Here is a 23,516-nt window from a genome sequence, read left to right as displayed (position 1 = left end):
ACAACAAACAGATAACTAAATAATGTATAATATGTTAGATGATAAGTGCTCTGGAGACATGAAATACAGAGGAGGGATAGTGAGGGGTGGTGGAGGGGGCTTCATTGATAAGGTGACATTGGAGTAGAAGTGGAAGGAAGTGAGGCAGCAAAGTAAGAATAATGTATGGCAGAGCATTTAAAGCAGAAGAAGTGGCTAGTGTGTTGGGAGTATAGTAAGAGGAGTTCAGTGCAGCTTGAGTGGAATGAGCAAGGAGTGCTAGGTGAAGAGGTCAGAAAGTTATGGGTATGTGCTGGTGGCAGGGCTAGGATGGGGTAGTGTGATGAAATAGCAGGGGAAATAGGCAGCGTATTGTATAAGGCCTTGTAGGCCATTATAAGCACTTCAGCTTTTACTCTGAACGAGAAGGAAAGGTTTTAGGCAGAGAGTTGCCAAGAGCAAAGATGACTTGTATGATATAAAAATAGACTAGACAGGCAGGGCAGCAGTTGAAAGACCAGTGAAGATGCTATTTCCATATTCCAGGTGAGGAATGAAATCTAATGCATTATGAAAATCAAATTGTGTGGTGCATTGGTTTGCTAGGACTGCCTTGACAAAATACCACAGACAGTGGCTTAAACAAAAGAAATTTATTTTCTCACACTTCTGGAGGTCCAAGATCAAGATGTTAGCACGTTTGATTCCTCCTGAGGCCTCTCTCCTTGGCTTACAGATGGCCATCTTGTCACTGTGTCCTCTCATGGCCTTTGTTCTGTGCATATGAACCCTGATGTCTCTTTTTGTGTCCAAATTTCCTCTTCCTATAAAGGACACCAGTTAGATTGGTTCAGGGTCCATCCTAATGGCCTCATTTTAATATGATGACCTCTCTAAAGGATCTGTCTCCAAATACAGTCACATTCTGAGGTAGTAGGATAGGATTTCAACATATGAATTTTGGGGAGGATACAGTTTAGCCCATAGCAAGTGATGATGAGGAGTTATATACTCTTTTGAAGAGTCTTTTCCACTTTTCTCCCAATTTTTGAATCAATTGAACAACTTTTCTAGTTGTTTGGGGGGGGGGTGTGTGTGTTTTGCTTATAGTCCTGAGCCATACTCTTCATTCCGTTTAGTTGTAGAGCAGTAACAAAAAACTAGTTACTTACTGAGGTATCTAGGAGAGGACTAGGCCTAACAACATGGTAAACATTTTACAAGTGTTTCAGGCAGCTGTAATGATTTGACATTATAGGTGTTTTTTTTTCTTTTGGTTCTTGTGTTTTCTTTTGCAAGTTTGTCTTTGGACCTTGTTGCCTTTTATCTTGTATATGTAAAGAAACATATCACAAATTATAATGTTGCAAATTGAGTACAGGATTGTTCTGAACACAATAAAAGACTTTCAAATAAAGTGAATTAAATTTTGTATAAACAGGTGTGGCAAAACATGTTGGTGATGCCCTCAAAGAACATGCTTCCAGATCATCTCGAAAGATTTGCACTATTGGAATAGCTCCATGGGGAGTGATTGAGAACAGAAATGATCTTGTTGGGAGAGATGTAAGAATGATTTTTAAAATTTCTTATATTTGAACTCAATGTATAAACAAAATTAGAGCAAGAATAATGAGAGACAGCTTAAAATATTCATGATCATACCATACTTTTCAAATTAAGTGTAGAAAATATTTTCCTGAGGTTTTCTTCTGATCCTTTCTAAAATGCATTCATAGATATGATTGTCATTATAGTGTTAGTTTGGTTTCTGCCTTTTTTGTATAATTATTTCACACCTTTTCCATATCATGCCAACCTTTGTAATTAAATTTTTAATGACTATATGGCTTTAAGAATTAATTTTGTCAGTAAGAGTAGTAATCAAATGCTAGTGTTTTATTTGACTAGGTTGAAGACATGTGAATTGGTTAGAGGTAGTTATCAAGAGACTATTAAAAGGGAATTACTGAATTATCACTTTCAAGTGCGGTTACATTGCTAATTTATGGCTAGAAAAAGAGCAATATGACATTTGATTGCTTTTATTGTGTTCCTTATGTATTTGCACTTTATTCACCAGTAACTTAATAGTTTCTTCACATTATTTATTTGCTATTGCTTCTTCCTTTGCATATAATGATGAAGTATTATATATTCTGCAATAAGAGTCAAAATATAACTGTATGGTTCAACTCATTATTGATTAATCTTCATCTGCTTAAAAGCTAGTGCTTTTTAATATATTCTTAGACATTTTCTATTTGTTGCTATATGAAAATAGAATTTTACCTCCTACTGGCCTTTACAGATTGTTTCAAAGTTTATTTTTACTTTACATTTTATTATATTTAACCCTTCCCACTAACTCTTGTGTTTGCTGTTATTAGGTGGTTGCTCCTTATCAAACCTTATTGAACCCTCTGAGCAAACTGAATGTTCTAAATAATCTACATTCCCATTTCATATTGGTGGATGATGGCACTGTTGGAAAGTATGGGGCAGAAGTCAGACTGAGACGAGAACTTGAAAAAACTATTAATCAGCAAAGAATTCATGCTAGTAAGAGAATTTACAAATTTGGTATCACTGAGATTATTCTGGGCTGTATTAATTGCCAGTAGCATTCTAAAAAGATAGAATCTTCTTTGACTTGCTCATTCCTTGTATACCAAGGTAAAATGTAACACCCAAGAATGACTGACCGTAGGCAGAATAAGAAGACCTAGGAAAAGAAGTCTGAGGCTGAATAGGGTAGTCAGATATTGAGACCAGAGACACAAAGTTTCATTGGAAGCTCTGTTGCTATTGTAACCCCATTGCAGCCCGGGGAATTCAGAAATATTCTTAATGTGCAACATATTCCAAAACATGACTTTGAAATTCAAGCATAAAGAGGAAAAAAAATGCTTTTGCAAAGTAAGAATCACCTTGTTTAAAGTTTATAACATAAGTAGGTATCACTCTTTGGTAGATGTGTTTTAAAAGTTGGTATTCTTGACACTGGCCTTTTCCAACCATGGTCAAGCTTTCTGGTTCAACGTCTAGATTCTTGTTTGAAAAAGAAGAAATTTTGTAATCCTAGGACAACACGAAAGTGAGCTTTATGACAATGTGAAGTAGAAATACAAAATTATAGAATAGTGAATTTAGATTATGATGGAATCATGAATCCTCCTATAAATTAGGAATGTTTTGGAAATCTACCATTACCTATATTTTGGATTCTATCACTGCATTGCAGGTTATTGTAAAAACAAAAATTGATACTCACTAAATTTTTTCTGTTACCTTTGTGGAGGTTTTGAATTTTATTTATCAGTTCCATTTATGTAATCCTGACTTTGTCATTAATTTCTATATTAATGTTTCATTGCATTTAGAATTAGAAATACATTTTAAAAGTGAATAACAACATATGTATCAGAAGTTCAGCTCATATAGTATTAAAAAGGAAACTAAAAGACTTATTGGTGTTATAAATTTCTATGGTTCAATTAGTGAAATAATACAAGATAATTTTTATTTTTCAATGAATATGTACATACTAGTGTGCCTAATTATATGTTGGATTTTCTAATTTTATCATTTAGAGCAAACTTAAGTCAATGAAAAGTAATTTATTCAGTATTTAATGTATTTATGCCAGACTAGTATCATGTTGAGTGCTTAAAATGAAGTCAATATAAGAAACTATAATTTGGCTTTTTATTTTTATTTTGCTTTGATTGAGTAAAAATCAAGTATCTTTTTTTTGCCTAATATCTTAATTAATCTTTTACTTTTTTAGGAATTGGTCAAGGTGTCCCTGTGGTAGCCCTTATATTTGAGGGTGGGCCAAATGTTATCCTCACAGTTTTAGAATACCTTCAGGAAAGTCCTCCTGTTCCAGTTGTTGTATGTGAAGGAACAGGCAGAGCTGCAGATCTACTAGCATATATTTATAAACAAACAGAAGAAGGAGGGTGAGTGTATGATTACAACAAATTTTTAATAACTTTATGTAAACAGGCTTGTGGTTTTAGAATATTAGATTCATTTTGGTGTTTTATGAAGATGAAAATTTCAAGTTTAATACAATACCTTGTTAAGGCTTGATGAAATAGCCTGTCTAATACATTATAGGAATGAATTAAAGTATAACACTCTTTGTAGAGGACAATTTTGCAAGATCCATCAGACATACAGAGGCACATATCTTTTGACTGAATAGTTCCATTTCTGGGAATTGTTCCTATGGATGTCCTGGCACACATGAGAAATAACATATGTATAAAGTTACTCATTACAGTGTTGTTTGTAATAGTGAAAGATTAGAACAAAATGGAACATATATCAAGGGGACTAGGTAAATATTTGGTGTAGCTGCGTAGTGGAATAGTTTGTAGCTGAGTAAGGTTGGTACCTGTGTACTAGATTTGGGAAGATTACCAAAATATATACGTGGAAAAAGGAAGATGTAAAGTAGCATGTGTATTGCACCACCTTTTATGTAGAAAAAAGGGAGAAGGGTAATTATTTAAGATTTTATTTTTCCTTTATTTCCCCAAAGCCCCCGGTACACAATTATATATTTTTAGTTGTGGGTCCTTCCAGCTATGGCACGTGGGATGCCGTCTCAGCATGGCTTGAGAAGTGGTGCCATGTCTGTGCCCAGGATCTGAACTGGCGAAACCCTAGGTCCCGTGGAAGCAGAGCGCACGAACTAACCACTCGGCCATGGGGCCGGCCCCTAATTTTCACATTTTTATATTATTTTATATCATTGGATTTCTTTAACCATGTACATATATTATCTATTGAGAAAAATTAAAATGCAAATATGCTCATGTTTAAGACATCTTGGTGAAATACTGCTTTATATACCATATCTTAAAATTATCTTTATACAGTATTTTATAAAATGTAAGTACTGATGTTACAATACATGCCTTGTAAAAGAAATTCAAAATAAGTGAGAGAAAAATCACTTCATTCCATTTTCCCCCCCTTATGACTTATAGTTGGGAGTCTCGTGAAGGAGAACATTTTGCTCAGGGTCACATATTCACTGTTAATACACTATCTATAAAGCTCTTACATGGATCGAACTGTACTTCATATTAGATTCTATAAATAATGCAAATTGAAATCAGTGAATTGTTTCCTCTTACTCTAGGAATCTTCCTGATGCAGCAGAGCCTGATATTATTTCAACTATCAAAAAAACATTTAACTTTGGCCAGAGTGAAGCAGTTCATTTATTTCAAACACTGATGGAGTGCATGAAAAGAAAGGAGCTTGTAAGTAGATTTCAGCAGAATAAAAGCCTTTTTTCCCCCATTCAAAGCACATTCTGAATTAGTGAAATACTTGTTTTTAATTTTAATTTGAAATTTTTAAATCTTTTTTAACCATGTAAAGATATCGTTTATTGTTTTGTTCAAGCTGAGAGATATAGAAGGATTATAGTTTTGGTGTGGTATTAAGACATATATTTGCACTACTGTTGTAGGAAAAGTTTTGTAACTAGGCCTCAGTAGATTCTGTCTAGGATCAAGGAAGAATTCTAGAGTTGTTGATGTTTTCTCTAAGATATATTGGGGGGTAAAAAAACTTAAACTATTTTTACTCGGAGTGAGTGCTCAAATTTATAAAGGTCAGTGCTGCTTAATTTTAGTCGTCTAAACATAGGTTTAAGTTTCCAGAGAGAAAATTCTTTAAGAGCTCTGTAAGTCAGGAGATGATAACATGGTTTGGTTTGGTGTTTTCTTTCCTGCATTTTGGTTTTGTATACTATGAAATGAAGTTAGTTGAAAAATTTGTATTGGGGTGAAAACAGTAGTCTTCTACTTTATGAAAAATGTTATTAGAAGCCTTTCAAATGTTGTTACATTTCAAATAATTTAAAGAAATTCCCAGTAAAAGGATTGCGTTCAAGAACACCTATGTTGCTTGAATTAAGTAAGTGTTCACACTGTAGAAGTAACGGCAGCATTTACTCAGATAAGAAATATATAGCCTCAGCCCGTAAGTTGCTTACTCTAGTATAGGACATCAGATAGGTCAAAAAATAAGTGTAATATGAAACTAAACATTTTGAGTATACTTGCCATTATTTGGTAAATGATACAAAGTCTTTCAAAAATTTTTTTTTGGTTGAAATGAAGTTATTTCTGATTAAAAAAATAAAAGCTCCAAAACAGTATCTCCCATCTGGTTTGAAATTAACTTTCTTTTTTATGTGCTTTATGTGTTAGCTTTTAAAATGTAAAGGCATAATATTATGAATTAATCTCTAAATAGATCACTGTTTTCCACATTGGATCAGATGAACATCAAGATATTGATGTAGCAATACTTACTGCACTGCTTAAAGGTAAGATTTAAAAGTTTTTTTATTTGTAATATCTTTCATTTGTAACCTGTTTAAGATAGGACTTTTCAATTTGGCTAAATGTTTGGGAACTGAATTTTTCAATAATTCTCTTTTTGAAAGACACATTGTTAGCTTTCTTTGACAATAAGTTAGCTTTGTTTTTATCTTGTAGAAGTTTTTAAGTTTATAGCAGGATTTGTGCCACCAGACCCATTTAGGTATCCTATTAAGAATGTGTCGAATTTTTAATTGGCTGAAAAATGTGTTTAAAGCTAGTAAGGTATTAGTTGATAGAAATTAAAGATAACATTTATAAACATGCTGTTTTCATTCTGAAGGGAAATAGTGGTATCTTCTAGGACTAAGGAGTTAATGCACATGCACATTCAACTGTTTTCCTCTCATTATCTTGTCAAAGACATCCAACTGATATAACAAACAGTATTATAGTGAAAATCTTTTCAAAAATTAGAAACTAGAATCGTATCCCATCCAGGTTCCTGAGAGTCAAAGTGAGGTGGCAGGAGCAGGTCAAGAGGGCACTATTTTGTCATTCAGAAGAATTTCCCAAATATGAGACCACAGTAAATTGGCAACAGATCAAACATTTAAAAATTACTGTAATAAAATATGAGATAACATTTGCATCATCTTGGGGACAAGAGATCGTAAGTAATAGGAAACCCAGAAGCCATAAAGGGAAAGATCAATAAATGGGATTTCATAAAAATAAAAATAAGAGAGCACCTAATATTTGCCATATACTTACTGTGTGCTAGCCACTGCCCTTTAGTGGTTACGTTTAGTGGTTTACATCTCATTTTATCCTTAAAACAGACCTAAGAGGCAGATTTCCTATTGTTTTCCTCATTTTATAGATGAAGGAACTAAGAAACAGAAATGTGGAAGGATCATAAAAGGCTATTATAAATTAGTGATAAAAAGATGAATACCTCATGGAAAAATGAGTCAGAATTTATGTAAAAGATAACAGAATAATACAAATGCTTGGGGAAAATGTGGAAAGGTCGTCAATGTTATAATAAAAAAAAATTTTTTTTAAGTTTTTTTACCCTCCTAGTGGATATTCTTCAGCCCTCGATGAATGGTATAAACTTTCTGGAATATGTTTTGAAGTGTATCAAAAGCTTTAAAGTATATATCCTTTTACCCAGCAGTTTGACTTCTATGGAATCATCCTGTTTAAAAGTAATCAAATGTGCACAAAAGTATGTTCACCAAAAAATTCAAAATAGCCTGAATGTCCACTAGTTACAGTATTAGTTGAATAAATTTTAGTTCACTTTTAAAAGGTATTATGTATATAAGGTAAATCTGTATGTGCTATTATAGAAAACTAAGGCATGATATTAAAGTACATAAAGCAGGCTAGTGAGTACTTTGTGTAGTATGATCCACTTTTCCATAAACAATTAAAAGTATACATATGAATTTATATATGCACAGAAAAGCACCTGTAAGGATATTTTTCATAATCTTAACAGTCAGTACTATCTCTGTGATAGAAACAGATCACCTTTGTTTTTTTTCTCATTGTTCTGCATTGTGGATTGTTTGCAATGAATGAGGCTGTGTCTTTTCTATAGTTGGAAAATAAAAGTCCTCAACCCTGGGGGTAACCTTCTCTCTCTGAGGCAGGCTACCTATGAACAGTGGCCGACACCAGCTGTGTAAGTTAATTAAAAGGAAATGGGGAAAATTCATAAGTGTTCACATTTTAATGGAGCTAAATTAATTGAACTTGTCAATATTTTCTTTATTTGATTAGGCACTAATGCATCTGCATTTGACCAGCTCATTCTTACATTGGCGTGGGATAGAGTTGACATTGCCAAAAATCATGTATTTGTTTATGGACAGCAGTGGCTGGTATGTAAATAATCTATATATGCAATGGAAATAAATTAAACTAAGTAATAACAAAATATTTGCTGGAATTGTGACGTAACTTTTACCTGTCTGCCAAAAGTGCAAAATTAGTTTAGCTAAACATTTCTACAACATCCAGATCCATCTAGGATTTTGTAAGTTTTAGATGCCTCTTGATAAAACCATGTTTTTAAATAAAGTATAGATCTCTAAAGATCCTAGAACTGAAAGAAGTTGTAGAAATAGTGCTCTATGCATCTATGTTCATCAGGGATATTGGCTTGTGATTTTCTTTTCTTATGGGATCCTTGTCTGGTTTTGGTATCAGGTTACTGCTGGCCTCATAAAATGAGTTTGGAAGAGTTCCCTCTTTTGTTTTTTGGAAGAGTTTGAAAAGGATTAGTGTTAATTCTTTTTTGAATGTTTGGTAGAATTCCCAGCGAAGCCATCTGTTCTTGTACTTTTGTTTTTTGGGAGGTTTTTGATTACCAATTCAATCTACTAGTAATAGGTCTGTTCAGATTTTCTGTTTTGCCATGATTCACTCTTGGTAGGTTGTATGTTTCTAGAAATTTATTCATTTCTTTTAGGTTGTCCAGTTCATTGGTGTATAATTGTTTATAGTGGTCTCTTATGATCCTTTGTACTTCTGTGGTATTAGTTGTAACATCTCTTTCATTTCTGATTTTAGTTATTTGAATCCTTTCTCTTTCTTCTTGATGAGTCCAGCTAAAGGTTTGTGAATTTTGTTTATCTTTTCAAAGAGCCAGCTCTTATATTGCTTGATCTTCTCTATTTTTAATCTCTATTTCATTTATTTCTGCTCTAATCTTTATTATTTTCTTCCTTCTGCTAACTTTGGGGGTTTTTTCTTCTTTGTCTAGTTTCTCATGGTGTAATGTTATAGTGCTTGAGACTTTCTTGTTTCTTGAGGTGTAGGCATTTATCGCTATGAACTTCCCTCATAGGACTGCTTTTGCTGCATCCCACAAATTTTTTTATGTTATATTTTCATTTTTGTTTGTCTCAATGTATTTTTTGATTTCTTTGACCAATTGGTTGTTCAGGAGCATGTTGTTTAATCTCCAAATATTTGTGAATTTTCCATTTTTGTTTGTGTAATTAACATCTTGTTTCATACCATTGTGGTTGGAAAAGATGCTTGGTATGATTTCAATCCTCTTAAATTTGTTAAGACTTGTTTTGTGGCCTAACGTATGATTTATCCTGGAAACTGATCCCTATGCACTTGAGAAGAGTGTGTATTCTGTTGCTTTTTGATGGAATCTTCTGTATATATTTGTTAAGTTCATCTCCTCTAACATGTCATTTAAGGCAGATGTTTCCTTATTGATTTTCTGCCTGGATGCTCTGTCCATTGATATAATTAGAATATTGAAGTTCCCTACTATATTAGTGTATTGCTCCCTGCTTCTCCCTTCAGGTCTGTTAATATTTGCTTTATATACTTAGGTACTCCTATGTTGGGTGCTTGAATATTTACAAATGTTACATCCTCTTATTAGATTGACCCCATTATCATTATGTAATGTCCATCTTTGTTCTCTTACTACCATCTTTGTTTTAAAGTCTGTTAAGTGTAGCTACTCCAGCTTTCTTTTGGTTTCCATTTGCATGGAATATTTTTTCCCATCCCTTCACTGTTAGTCTCTGTGTGGCTTTACATCTTGTAGGCAACATATAGTTGGGTCTTGTTTTTTTAATCCCTTCAGTCACTTTATGTCTTTTGATTAGAGAATTTAGTCTATTTAAATTTAAAGTAATTATTTTTTTTATTTTTTAAAGATTTTATTTTTTTCCCCCCAAAGCCCCACGGTACATAGTTGTATATTCTTTGTTGTGGGTCCTTCTAGTTGTGGCATGTGGGACGCTGCCTCAGCGTGGTTTGATGAGCAGTGCCATGTCCACGCCCAGGACTCGAACCAACGAAACACCGGGCTGCCTGCAGCGGAGTGCGCGAACTTAACCACTCGGCCACGGGGCTAGCCCCTAAAGTAATTATTGATAGATATGTATTTATTGCCATTTTGTTAATTGTTTTCTGGCCGTTTTTATAATTGCTCTCTGTTCGTTTCTTCTTCTTCCCTTGTTCTTTTCCTTTGTGGTTGGGTGACTTTATATAAGGAATATATGCTTATATTCCTTTCTCTTTACCCTTTGTGTTTTTATTGTAGATTTTTGCTTTGTGGTTACCATGAGGCTTACATATAATAAACTTATATCCATAAAAGTCTATTTTAAGTTGATAGCAACTAATGTTTGATCTCATTCTAAAGCTCAACATTTTTACTTTCCTTTCCCCTTGTTTTATGTTTTTGATACTACATTTTACATCTTTCTACCTTATGTATCCCTTAACAAAATTATTGTAATTATAGTTACTTTTACTACTTTTGTCTTTTAACCTTCATACTAGCTTTATAAGTGATCAGTCCACTACCTTTACTGTATATTTACCTTTCCAGTGAGGTTCTTTCATGTGTTTCCTTCTTACTAATTAGCACCCTTTCATCAGCTTAAAAATGTCCCTTTACGTTTTTGTAAGGCTCATTTAGTAGTGATTAACTCTTTTAGCTTTTGCTTGTCTGGAAAACTCTTTATTTCTCCTTCAATTCTGAATGTTAACTTTGCCAGGGAGAGTATTCTTAGTTAGAAGTTTTTTCTTTCAGCACTTTGAATATATCATGCCACTCTCTTCTGGCCTGCAAAGTTTCTGCTGAAAAATCTACTAATAGTCTTATGGTGGTTCCTTTGTACATAACAAGTTGTTTTTCTCTTACTGCTTTTAATATTCTCTCCTTGTCTTTAACTTTTGACATTTAAATGGTTTGTCTTGGTGTGGGTCTCTTTAGTTTCATCTTGTGTGGAGCTCTCTGAGCTTCCTGGATTTGGATGTCTGTTTCCTTCGCCACGTTGGAGTTTTCAGCTGTTATTTTTTCAAGTAAGATTTCTGCCCCTTTCTCGCTTTCTTGTCTTTCTGGGAGCCCAATAATGCGAATGTTAGTCCATTTGATGTTGTTCCATAAGTCCCCTAAGCTATGTTTACCTTTTTTCATTCTTTTTCTTTCTGCTGCTCTGATTTGGGTGAGTTCCACTGCCTTGTCTTCGAGTTGACTGATCCTGTCTTCTGCTTCATCTAGTCTGCTGTTGAACCCCTCTTCTTTGTTTTTTTTGGTTTTTTTTTCAGTTCATTTATGCTATTCTTTTTTTTTTTTTTTTTTTTTTGAGGAAGATTAGCCCTGAGCTAACATCTGCTGCCATTCCTCCTCTTTTTGCTGAGGAACACTGGCCCTGAGCTAACATCTGTGCCAAGCTTCCCCTACTTTATTTGTGGAACGCCTACCACAGCATGGCTTGCCAAGCGGTGCCATGTCTGCATCTGGTATCTGAACCGGTGAACCCTGGGCTACCAAAGTGGAACATGCACACTTAACCACTGTACCACTGGGCTGGCCCCATCAGTTGCTGTATTCTTCAGCTGTGACTTCTCTTTGGTACTTCCTTATATTTTCCATCTCTTTGTTGAAGTTCACACTGTGTTCATCCATTCTTCTCCACAGTTTGGTGAACATCTTTATGACCATTACTTTCAATTTGTTATTAGGTAAATTAGTTACCTCCATTTCATTAAGGTTTTTTTCTGAGGTTTTATCTTATGCTTTCATTTGGAATATAATCCTCTGTTGCTTCATTTTGCTTGACTCTCTATGTTAGTTTCTATATAACAGATGAAACAACCACCTCTCCCAGTGGCCTTGTATAGGAGATGACCCTTGTTATTCAGCTTTGCCTCAGCTCTTTGTTGTCTCTCAGACGTTTGTGCTTGTCCAAGTAGCCTGTTTCTTTTGTTTGTTTGTTTTGGCTGAGGAAGATTCACCCTGAGCTAACATCTGTGCCAATCTTCCTCTATTTTTTTTGTATGTGGGGCACCTCCACAGTGTGGCTAGTGAGTGGGGTGTGTCCACACCTGGGATCTGAACCCACAAACCTGGGCCATCAAAGTGGAGTGCGTGAAACTTTAACTACTTGGCCCTGGGGCCAGGCCCTAGCCTGTTACATTTTTAATAGCTCCCAGTAATTGAGGAGGTACCAAGACCTGTCACTGCCCCTACGGGGGAGGATATTAGTATCTAGATTCAGGTTGATTGGAAGCCAGACCCTCAGGCAGCAGCTGTTGAAAATTTTCAACAAAATATTAGCAAACCGAATTCATTAAAACATTAAAAGGATCATACACCATGGGATCAAGTGGGGTTTATTCTAGGGCTGTAAGGATGGTTCAGCTTTCATGAATCAGTCAATGTGATACACTACATTAACAAAATGAAGGATAAAAGTCATATGATCATCTCAATAGATACAGAAAAAGCATTTGACAAAATTCAGCATCCAGGGGCCAGCCCCGTGGCCTAGTGGTTAAGCTTCGTGCGCTCTGCTTCAGTGGCCCAGGTTCATGGGTTTTGATCCTGGGCACAGACCTACACCACCACTCAGCCATGCTGTGATGGCATCCCACATACAAAATAGAGGAAGATTGGCACAGATGTTAGCTCAGGGCAAATCTTCCTCAGGATAAAAAAAATTCATCATCCATTTATGATAAAAGCTCAGCAAAGCACGTACAGAGGGAATGTACCTCAACAAAGTAAAGGCCATGTATGATAGGCCCACAGCTAACATCATATTCAACAATGAAAAGCTAAGAGCTTTTCCTCCAAGATCAGGAATAAGACAGAGATGTCCACTCTTGCCACTGTTATTCAGCATAGTATTGGCTGGGGCCAGCCCGGTGGCGCAGCGGTGAAGTTTATGTGTTCTGCTTCGGTGGTCCAGGGTTTGCCGGTTTGGATCCTGAGTGCGGACATGACACCACTTGGAAAGCCATACTGTGCTAGGCGTCCTTCATATAAAGTAGAGGAAGCTGGGCACAGATGTTAGCTCAGGGCCAGTCTTCCTCAGCAAAAAGAGGAGGATTGGCAGCAGATGTTAGCTCAGGGCTAATCCTCCTCAAAACAGAACAAAACACAAAAACATAGTATTGAAAGTCCTAGCCAGAACAATTAGGCAAGAAAAGAAATAAAAGACATCCAAATTGGAAGGGAAGAAGTAAAACTGTCACTTTTTGTTGATGATGTGACATTATATATGGAAAACCCTAAAGACTCATCAAAAAAACTGTTGGAGCTAATAAACAAATTCAGTAAAGTTGCAGGATACAAAATCAGTACACAAAAATCTGTTAGGTTTTTATGAACTATTAGAGAAGTTGGGAAAACAGTCCCATTTAGAGAGTTGCATGACCACAACTAAAAGGACCCACAACTAAGAATATACAACTATGTACTGGGGGGCTTTGGGGAGAAAAAGGAAAAAATAAAATAAATCTTTTAAATAAATAAATAAATAAATAAATAAAATCTTTAGAGAGTTGCATGAAAAAGAATAGAATATCAAGAATAAATTTAACCAAGGACGTTAAAGACCTGTATGTTGAAAATTACAAGACATTAGTGAAATTGAAGAAGACACAAATAAATGGAGAGATATTCTGTGCTCATGGATCAGAAAAATCAATATTGTAAAATGTCCGTACTACCCAGATCTACAGATGGAGTACAATCCATATCAAAATTCTAATGGCATTTTTCATGGAAGTAGAAAAAAGAATCCTAAAATTTGTATGGAATCACAAAAGACCGCGAATTGCCAAATCAATCTTGAGAAAGAAGAACAAAGCTGGAGGCATCATGTTCCTTAATTTAAAACTATATTATAAAGCTATAGTAATTAAAACAGTATGGTATTGGAATAAAAACACATGGATCAGTGGAACAGAGCACAGAAATAAATGTAGTCAACTAGTTTATGACAAAGAGCCAAGAATATGCACCAGTGGCAAAAGGACAGTCATTTCAATAAATAGTGTTGGGAAAACTGGACAGCCATGTGCAAAAGAATGAAACTTGACCACTATTTACACCACACACAAAAATTAACTCAAAATGGATTAAAGACTTGAAGGTAAGAGCTGAAACTGTAGAACTCCTAGAAGAAAACATAGTAAGCTCCTTGATATAGGTCTTGACAATGATTTTTTTTAATCTAACACCAAAAGCAAAAGCAACAAAAGAAAAAAAGAGACAAGTGGGACTACATCAGTCTAAAAAGCTTCTAGGGGCCCGCCCGGTGGCACAACAGTTAAGTTCGCATGTTCTGCTTCTCGGCAGCTTGGGGTTCGCCGTTTCGGATCCCGGGTGCAGACATGGAACCACTTGGCAAAAGCCACGCTGTGGTAGGTGTCCCACATATAAGTAGAGGAAGATGGGCACGGGTGTTAGCTCAGGACCAGTCTTCCTCAGCAAAACGAGGAGGATTGGCAGATGTTAGCTCAGGACTAATCTTCCAAAAAAAAAAAAGCTGCACAGCAAAGGAAACTGTCAATAAAATGGAAAGGCAACCTACTGAATGGGAGAAAATATTTGCAAATCATATATCTGGTAAGGGATTAATATCCAGAATATATAAAAACTCATAACTCAATAGCAAAAAAAGAAACAATCCAATTAAAAAATGGGTGTAACATCTGAATAGACATTTTTCCAAAGAAGACACAGATGGCCAACAAGTACATGAAAAGGTGCTCAACATTATTAATCATAAGGAAAATGCAAATCAAAATCACAATGAGATATCACCTCATCTGTTAGAATGTTATCAAGAAGAAAAGATAACAAGTGTTGGCAAGGATGTAGAGAAGAGGGAATCCTTGTGCACTATTGGTGAGAATGTAAATTGGTGCAGCCACTATGGAAAACAATATGGAGTTTCCTCAAAAAATTAAAACTAGAACTACCATATGATCCAGCAATTTCACTTCTGGGTGTTTATCTGAAGAAAATAAAAACACTAACTCAAAAAAGATCCTTGCCACCCCCATGTTCGTTGCAGCATTATTTACTGTAGCCAAGCTATGGAAACAACCTAAGTGTCCATTAGCGGATGAATGGATAAAGCAATTGTGGTATATATACACAACAGAATATTATTTAGACATAGGAAAGAATGAAATCTTGCCATTTGTGACAACATGGTTGTATTTCGAGGCCATTGTGCTGAGTGAAATAAATCAGACAGAAAAAGACAAATGCCAAATGATCTCTCTTACCTAGTCATGCGCCACATAATGACATGTTAATCAACGATGGACTGCATATACGATGGTAGTCCCATGAGATTAGTACTATATAGTCTGTGTTTGTGTAAGTATGCTCTATGATGTTTGCACAACAATGAAATTACCTAACAATGCGTTTCTCAGAATATATCCCCATTGTTAAGTGATGCATGACTGTATGTGGAATTAAAAAAAAAATCAAGCTCATAGATACAGAGAATAGAATGGATTGGTGGTTGCCAGAGGCTGGGAGTGGAGGGTGGGAGAAATGGGTGAAGAGGGGATCCAAAGCTTAAAAAAACAAAATAAAAGGAAATAGTGCTCTCATTACAACATTCTCTTGGATGTTTAGACCAGTTTCTTCTGCAGTCTTCCTCTTCTTACTAAATGGCAACAACCTCTTCCCAGTTTCTGAGACAAGAAACCTTATTATTGTCATTTTTTACTTTTCTCTTTCTCGTATATTCCAGTCCAATTCCATTTGTAAATCTTTTCAAATCTACTTTCAAAATACCAGATTTTATCATCCTTGTCCAGTCTACTGTCACCCTTCTGTATTGTTTTAGTATCATACTGTTGGGTTTTCTCACTTTCATTTTTCCTCTCATTTTGCGGACAGAAGATGGATCACGTCATGTTTACCCAGAGCACAATCCAGAGCCCTTATGATGGCCTGTGACGCTTTATATCATCTGCCCCATTACTCACCACTATCCCCTTTATTCTCTTTTATGTAGCCAAGGTAACTATTTTACTGTTCTTAGAGCACATCAAGAATGCTCATATCTCTGGAATTCATGCCTTGCTCTCTTCTCTATCTGAAACTTTTCTTAGGTGCCTACCTAGGCTTGCTTCTTCTTCTCTTTCTGTCTTCTAACCAAATGTCTCCCCTTCCTTTAGGCTTTTGCTGTCTATCCTATTTTAATAGCCCTCTATGATAGCATTTTCTGTGTTCTTCTCTGCCGATTTTTTCCTCATATATCATCATCTCACTTATCATCATCTGTTAAACCATATATTTTAGCTGTTTATTTGTTTATCCCTCTGCTCCTAGAAAGTAAATTTATGAAAGCAAGAATATTTTTCAATTTTGTTCACTGCTGTATTCACAGCCTGGCACATAGTAAGTGCTTAACAAATTTTTGTTCCATGTCTGAATCAGTAGGAGGCTGGGTAAATTAACTGTTCATCCATACCTTGGTGTATTGTCCAACCTTTACAGAGGATGAGCATGTCATTTCTGTCTACATAATGTAAACAGCAAATTGCAGAAAAATATGCAGAGCATGATCTTAATTGTGGCAAATTCTGTTTATGAACGCACACACATTCATGCATATCTGTGTGCACTGTATGGACATAGAACCATTCTGGAACTGTTAATATGGGATATGTCTGCAGAGATGAGGGCCAGAGGAGAGAACATTTTATTTTATACTATTTTGTGGGACTTAATGTTTTTTCTTTTAACCATGGGATTGTGTTATCTAAATCATAATTTTAAAAAACGATTTAGTCACTTACCCTCTTACAGGGCTACGGAGGAAGGAATTGATGTTAATCAGCTGTGGTAGAACTACTCCAGTAAACCAACCTTTTATTCCCTTGAATAATTTCATTGGATTTTTGCTCTCCTGAGATCAAAGTCTTGGAAAAAGCCTTTATCTTCTATGTATATGTGGTTTATCTCATGGATTTGTTCTGCACGATGTTATCTGTTTGACTTTATGCTTCTTTCATGCTAAACATAGAGTTTGTGGACAATTGTTTTACTTTTTTTCCTGTTGATTGTTAGTTTGATATGCACTGAGTGTATGAAGAAATGCTGCTTTCAAAGCAGATAGTTTTTTTAAATCTTTTTTTCTCAGATAGGAAAATTTTGTCATACTTTGCTGTTCTAGGGCACTGGTTATAAACTCCATCAGCTAGAACACTTCTTTTCTTGTTTCTTGTGAGGGAAATTGGCCCTGAGCTAATATCTGTTGCCAGTCCTCCTCTTTTTGCTTGAGGAAGATTGTCACTGAGCTAACATCTGTGCCAGTATTCCTCCATTTTGTATGTGGGACACCTGCCACACCATGGCTTGATGAGCGTTGATGTAGGTCCACACCTGGGATCTAAACCTGCGAATCCTGCGCTGCTGAAGCAGAGCATGTGAACTCAACCACTCCTCCACAGGACCGGCCCTGAACACTTGCTTTTTTTTTTTTTTTTTCTTTTTTTATTAATGTTATGATAGATTACAACTTTGTGAGATTTCAGTTGTACATTATTGTTAGTCATGTTGTGGGTACACCTCTTCCCCCTTTGTGCCCTCTCCCCACCCCCCCTTTTCCCCGGTAACCACCGATCAGATCTCCTTGTCAATATGTTAACTTCCACCTATGAGTGGAGTCATATAGAGTTCGTCTTTCTCTGACTGGTTTATTTCGCTTAACATAATACCCTCGAGGTCCATCCACATTGCTGCGAATGGGCCAATTTTGTCTTTTTTATGGCTGAGTAGTATTCCATTGTGAACACTTTATTTTTTAAAAGGAAAATTTTGTTGTTTCCCCTTTTAATTTTTATTTATTTATTTTGAGGCAGATTAGCCCTGAGGTAACTACTGCCAATCCTCCTCTTTTTGCTGAGGAAGATCGGCCCTGAGCTAACATCCATGCCCATCTTCCTCTACTTTATACGTGGGATGCCTACCAGAGCATGGCTTTTGCCAAGCCGTGCCATGTCCGCACCCGGGAGCCTAACTGGCGAACCCCAGGCCGCAGAGAATTGGAATATACGAACTTAACCACTGCACCACTGGGCCAGCCCCGTTATGCCCCTTTTTATTATACAAAAATGAAATTTGATAAAAATTACTGCACAAATTTTTTTGTTAAAAAGTATAATACCCTTATTATAATAAAAACAGAGAAAAAAGTGATTTATAATAACAATAGATATTTCAGTATGAAGATTCTCAAGAATGGCAACATATAAAAGACATAAGTAATCAGATGCTTGCATTTAACTTTTCACAGAATCACTGTAAATGCTGCTAGTTGTGAGTGCAAACTAATGCAGGAATGTTGTTGATAAATGAGGAGCAGAAAAACACCGCTTAAAGTATAGGACAAGAAAAGAGCAGAGAGAGGACCAAGTGAGAAATAGAGTAAAAGTTGTTAATGTTAGAATAAGTAATAACATCAGAATTATTTGTATGTGATAAGAGAAAGAATGAAATAATCTTAACTAAAATAGGAATAATGTGCCATGATAAATTGCAGGCTGTTAATATGAGAAAAAGTCAATATTGCATTCTTATAAATTAGTTGGGCCTTATTTTAAGTGCAGTGTCAAAGTTATGACATAGAACTGGGTGGTGAAAAATATCACAGAAAATGTATCTTCCATCTTGAAATCCTATTATATATAAGGCATGCATTTAGTCTTTGTACAGTCATGCGCCACATAACGATGTTTCAGTTGACAACAGACCGAATAGATGACGATGGTCCCATAAGATTAGTACCGTATCGCCTAGGTGTGTAGTAGGCTATACCATTTAGATTTGTGTAAGTGCACTCTGTGTTGTTCACGCAAGGACAAAATCACCTAACAACATTTCTCAGAATGTATCCCTGTTGTTAAGCAACACATGATGGTACTTAAAAAGATCTTGGAGACCATATGCTTTGCTAACTGATAGAAATAGAGGATAGATGGGAGAAAGAAATGGTAATAAAAGCTGCTGTAGAGAAGTTGTATAGTTGTGTGATAAACTTCTGAAGACAGAATCAGAATAAGATTGAAAAACAACAGGTAAAAAACCCCAATGATTTCAGTATCGATTTTCACCAGAGAAGTTTTTTTGACCATATGGTACCAAAATATTAAAAATATACAAAAGCAATAATAGGATATTATTAAAATAATATTAAATATATTAATATTCTATTAATCAAATAACCTTTATTAGTGATATTCAGTGAAACCCTTATATCTCCACTAATTTAACAGTATTTGATTTGAAGTCTGTTGAAGTCTATAAAAGTCTTTAAAAACTTAAAAAGGGACAGCTACAAATGCTGACTGATATACATATGTTATATTAAACTCAAATGGCACAGGTTATATTGCTGTTAAGAGATGTGATTTTTCTCTACTGATGAATAATTAAAGTTTTTTTGAAAAAAAAACTACAATCTTGGCTGACTTATGATTGTGTATTTTTGGAAAGTTCGTTGTAGAACAAACCACGACACTACTTTTGTGTTTATATGTAAAGCAAAATTACTGGATTTTCACTTGTGAGCATTTAGCAGGATAATGTAAAGTTGTGTGAGATGTGGGACAGTTCCTTTTAGAGTGTCATTATCTGGTACGTTACATGATTTCTGGTATCCTTTGACCGTACCCATTAAATATTAGTAATGTCCGCTAATTACTGAAAGGATCCCTCCGAAAAACCTTTTCTAAACATTGAGAACCATTGCCCTAAGGTATTTTTCCCCCAAAATGTACTTGATGATGACTTCTTTCTTATTTTTTCCCCCATGGGAAAACACCTGCTCGTCTACAGAAATAACGTTTATGGACTGTTCTTTGGGGAATGCTGCTCTAGAGAGGTCTTTTCATATATTCCGTATATACCTTAGGTCTTAGCCTTTTACTATTTTGCATCTTTTTAATTTTTTTCTAAAGCTGTTTAGGAACAAATATTTGTAAATCCTAAGGAGTTACATTTAGAACTGTTTGTATAGACAACATTTAGAACTGTTAGAATGTGCAAAACATATTTATTAATTTTGGTTCTCTTTTAGGTTGGATCCTTGGAACAAGCTATGCTTGATGCTCTTGTAATGGATAGAGTTGCATTTGTAAAACTTCTTATTGAAAATGGAGTAAGCATGCATAAATTCCTTACCATTCCTAGACTGGAAGAACTTTATAACACGGTAAGTGTATGTTAAAATTCTTTGTTTACTAAGATTTATCATCTTTGGGAAGTATTTATTTTACCTGAACATATCCAGTTCTATTAGTAAAACCTTTAATGCCTTCCTAAATTACATGGAAAAATTATAGCCATTCTTAGTATGTTGGTTATATGACAGTCTGAAACCCTCTCCCTGTTTCTGGAGACCTCCCCTGTCACCATAACCACATAGGAAGGAAATATAATGTTAACAACCCTGTCTCCCTTTTACTCCCCTCACCGGTTTTTAAAACTATAGGATCAACTCCTAAATTTAGAGTCGTTATATTTCTTTCTTTTTTCTTTTTTTCTTGGTGGTCATTTGTTACACCAAATTTCTTTTGACTCCTTTGCCTAATGGAGAAATTACATACTGCTTTTTTTTTTTTTTTTTTTTTGCTCCTTTTTGTTTTTTACATTCATAATTTTGACCTTATGGTGTCCCCCTTTTACTTAGAATACTGTTTTTCATTTTTCTTCTAAAGAGCTCCTAATAACTCATTCCCTTCACAGAGCCTTTTTTCATTTTATTTCAAATTTCATATCACTAGCAGTTGAGGGGGTAAATACTACCCTTCTTATGTGGTTTTCCATGTTACAAACATGAATTTGATTGAGCTATACTTTGAGGAGCACTATAAGTGAATCCTAGCTTTCTCCCTGTGACTTCTCTGCAAAGCTGTGTCCATTCATTCAACAGTTTCTATCTACTCATCTCTTCCTATTCATTCCTAATTACTTTGTACTACTCAATCATTTTTAGCCTCTACTGCTTCAGTAATCTACTCTCCTTGTCCAGTCTTTGTTCAAATCATTCTTTAATTTGTTCTTATAATCATGTATTTTATCATATCTTTCCACAGTTTTAAGAATTTTTGATGGCTCCCCAATGTGTATAGAATAATAACCCAAAAAAGCTCTCCAGCTTTTGAAACTTTGAAATTTTGCCTCTCTCACTTGGCCTTTTTATTCCCACCTTCATCCCCCCAAACTAGTTGTTTCAACTGCATTGTACCTACTATTTCCCAAAAATATAAACTTTTTAAAAAAAGCATTTGCTCTTTATGCAGTGTTGGTTGGGTTTTTTTTTTCCAACTACTCCCCACTGACTGAAATTTTGTTCATTGTTTAGAGCCATTCCACTGACTCCATGAAGCCCAGTGGCATAGTTATTTTAGTACCATTATATCTTCCCCTGTGGAGTGTAAATTTCTTTTGAGTAGAGATTATGTCTTTATTTTCCCCCATTTTTTTTCCTTTAATAGTGTCTAGCACAGTTACATTGAACTTTGTTGGTGTTCTGCTGTCTCTAGCAAACAGATGTAAAACTTAAAAGGATTATTCATTGTGCTGAAGTAAGGTTTATCCCTGAAATGTAAAGCAAATATAAAACAATAAAAAAAATTGATCGCATTAGCAAGGCAAGTAATTTTTTTAATTGTGTAACTCAAAGTTATTAGAGAATAGTTACTGTCAGCATCAATTATGGATAACATTTTTTAAAGTTTAAGGTAAAGCAGTGGTTCTCAAACTTCTTGGTATCAGGGTCCTATTACATAAAAATTGTTGAGGGCTTCGAAGAGCCGTTCTAAAGAGGTTTTGTTTATGTGTGTTGATATTTACCATATTAGAGGGTAAAACTAAGAAATTTTAAAGATATTTGTTCATTTCTGTTTTAGTAACAATAATAAATCCATTACATATTAACATAACATTTTTCAAGAAAACAAAAAAAATTGGTGAGGAGAGTAGAATAGTTTTATGGTTTTATGAATCTCTTTTATGTCTGGCTTCGTAGAAGGCAGCTAATATTTGTTTATGAATTTAATCTCACAATATCACGTCAGGAAGCCTCTGGAAAACTCCACTGAACACTGAAAGAATGAGAATGAAAAAATGCAAATAACATCTTAACATGATTCTGAAAATACTTTTGATCTCACAGACCTCCTGGAAAGGTTTTGGGGGCCTGCTGGGTCCCCTGTCCACACTTTGAGAATTGGTGTCTTTAAAGTTAATCTATTTTATGCTAAGAAGTTTTATTTAATGAATAAACATTAATGGATTAAGATAAATTAGAATTCCAAAAATTGCATTTCTATGTGATTATATATTGTTAGAGAAAATACAGTGAAACTTCCTATTACCTAAAAAATAATGAAATACTTCATATTAATTTAGAAGACACATTTATTTTTTAAAAGTTAACATGGGCGAGAATGGGTATAGAGAACTTAGCTCCTGAGCGGATAGACTAAATATTATAAAAAGAAGACAGAGCAAAGTCTGTATAAAATACAGTTTATGTGTAATATCAGTTATAGTCATCTTTGAAGTCATGTTCAAATAGAATTTGAAAGCCAAGAATATCAAACAAAATAAAATAATACTGTTTTCAAAGAAATAGGTTTACCAGATAGATTTGGAAATGTATTACCAAGTATGTGATCAAAATGGAAAAGGAGATCGAATTGATTACTATAATAACCTCTCATAAAAAATGAACAATAACTCAATGGCGGGAGAACAATCCCATTTTCTATTTCTTTTAAACAATAGATTTAAGATATTGAAAATAAATCTTGATTTGTGCTGCATAGAATTCATTGCAGTAAATTTCAGATGGGTCATAGTGCTGTCTACAAAGTTTAGAAGAACACATTTCTGGCCCATTTACCTCAGTCTTGATGGGGGGAGATATACTCCTGGATATTTTTTCAAAATACAAGATACCATCAAAATAAGACTACTGTAAAAATGAAACTTGTGTTTAGTCTACTTTAATAGTATACATAAATGGAAGTAAGATAATAGGGAAAAGATGGCATATATAAATGTTAAAAGTTTGTTACCCAAAATAAAGTATTGATAGAACTTGATGATTAGTGGTGGCGGAAACAGAGTTACAGACATTTTAACAAGAGAATGTTCACTTCCATTATCAATGAAAGAAATGTAAATTAAATTTAAGATATAATTGTGAAGCCTGCAGTATTTGCATGACTTTTAGAAAATAAAGTTTTTACATGTTTTTACATGAGTAAAAATGTAAGAACATAAGAAATTATACATCTTGTTGAAGGTAACCATGACTGTATGAAATGGTTATATCTTTTTCTTTGTTCCATTTTATG

General features: G+C 34.8%; 1 protein-coding gene across 1 annotated transcript in view; it reads left to right on the top strand.

The window, feature by feature from the left end:
* TRPM7 (transient receptor potential cation channel subfamily M member 7) overlaps nucleotides 1-23,516 on the top strand; it is a 110,309-nt gene that overhangs the window by 36,244 nt on the left and 50,549 nt on the right. The window contains exons 6-12 of the mRNA XM_046652252.1: nucleotides 1,421-1,545; nucleotides 2,370-2,541; nucleotides 3,770-3,944; nucleotides 5,138-5,261; nucleotides 6,265-6,337; nucleotides 8,127-8,227; nucleotides 20,228-20,362. Coding sequence (XP_046508208.1) covers nucleotides 1,421-1,545; nucleotides 2,370-2,541; nucleotides 3,770-3,944; nucleotides 5,138-5,261; nucleotides 6,265-6,337; nucleotides 8,127-8,227; nucleotides 20,228-20,362 — 905 coding nt within the window. The remainder of the gene's footprint in view (nucleotides 1-1,420; nucleotides 1,546-2,369; nucleotides 2,542-3,769; nucleotides 3,945-5,137; nucleotides 5,262-6,264; nucleotides 6,338-8,126; nucleotides 8,228-20,227; nucleotides 20,363-23,516) is intronic.

This window comes from Equus quagga, chromosome 2, assembly GCF_021613505.1.
Source record: "Equus quagga isolate Etosha38 chromosome 2, UCLA_HA_Equagga_1.0, whole genome shotgun sequence".
Classification (NCBI taxonomy): Eukaryota; Metazoa; Chordata; class Mammalia; order Perissodactyla; family Equidae; genus Equus; species Equus quagga.
The sequence above is the reverse complement of the archived record's forward strand: the minus strand, read 5'-3'. Positions and strand labels throughout refer to the sequence as shown.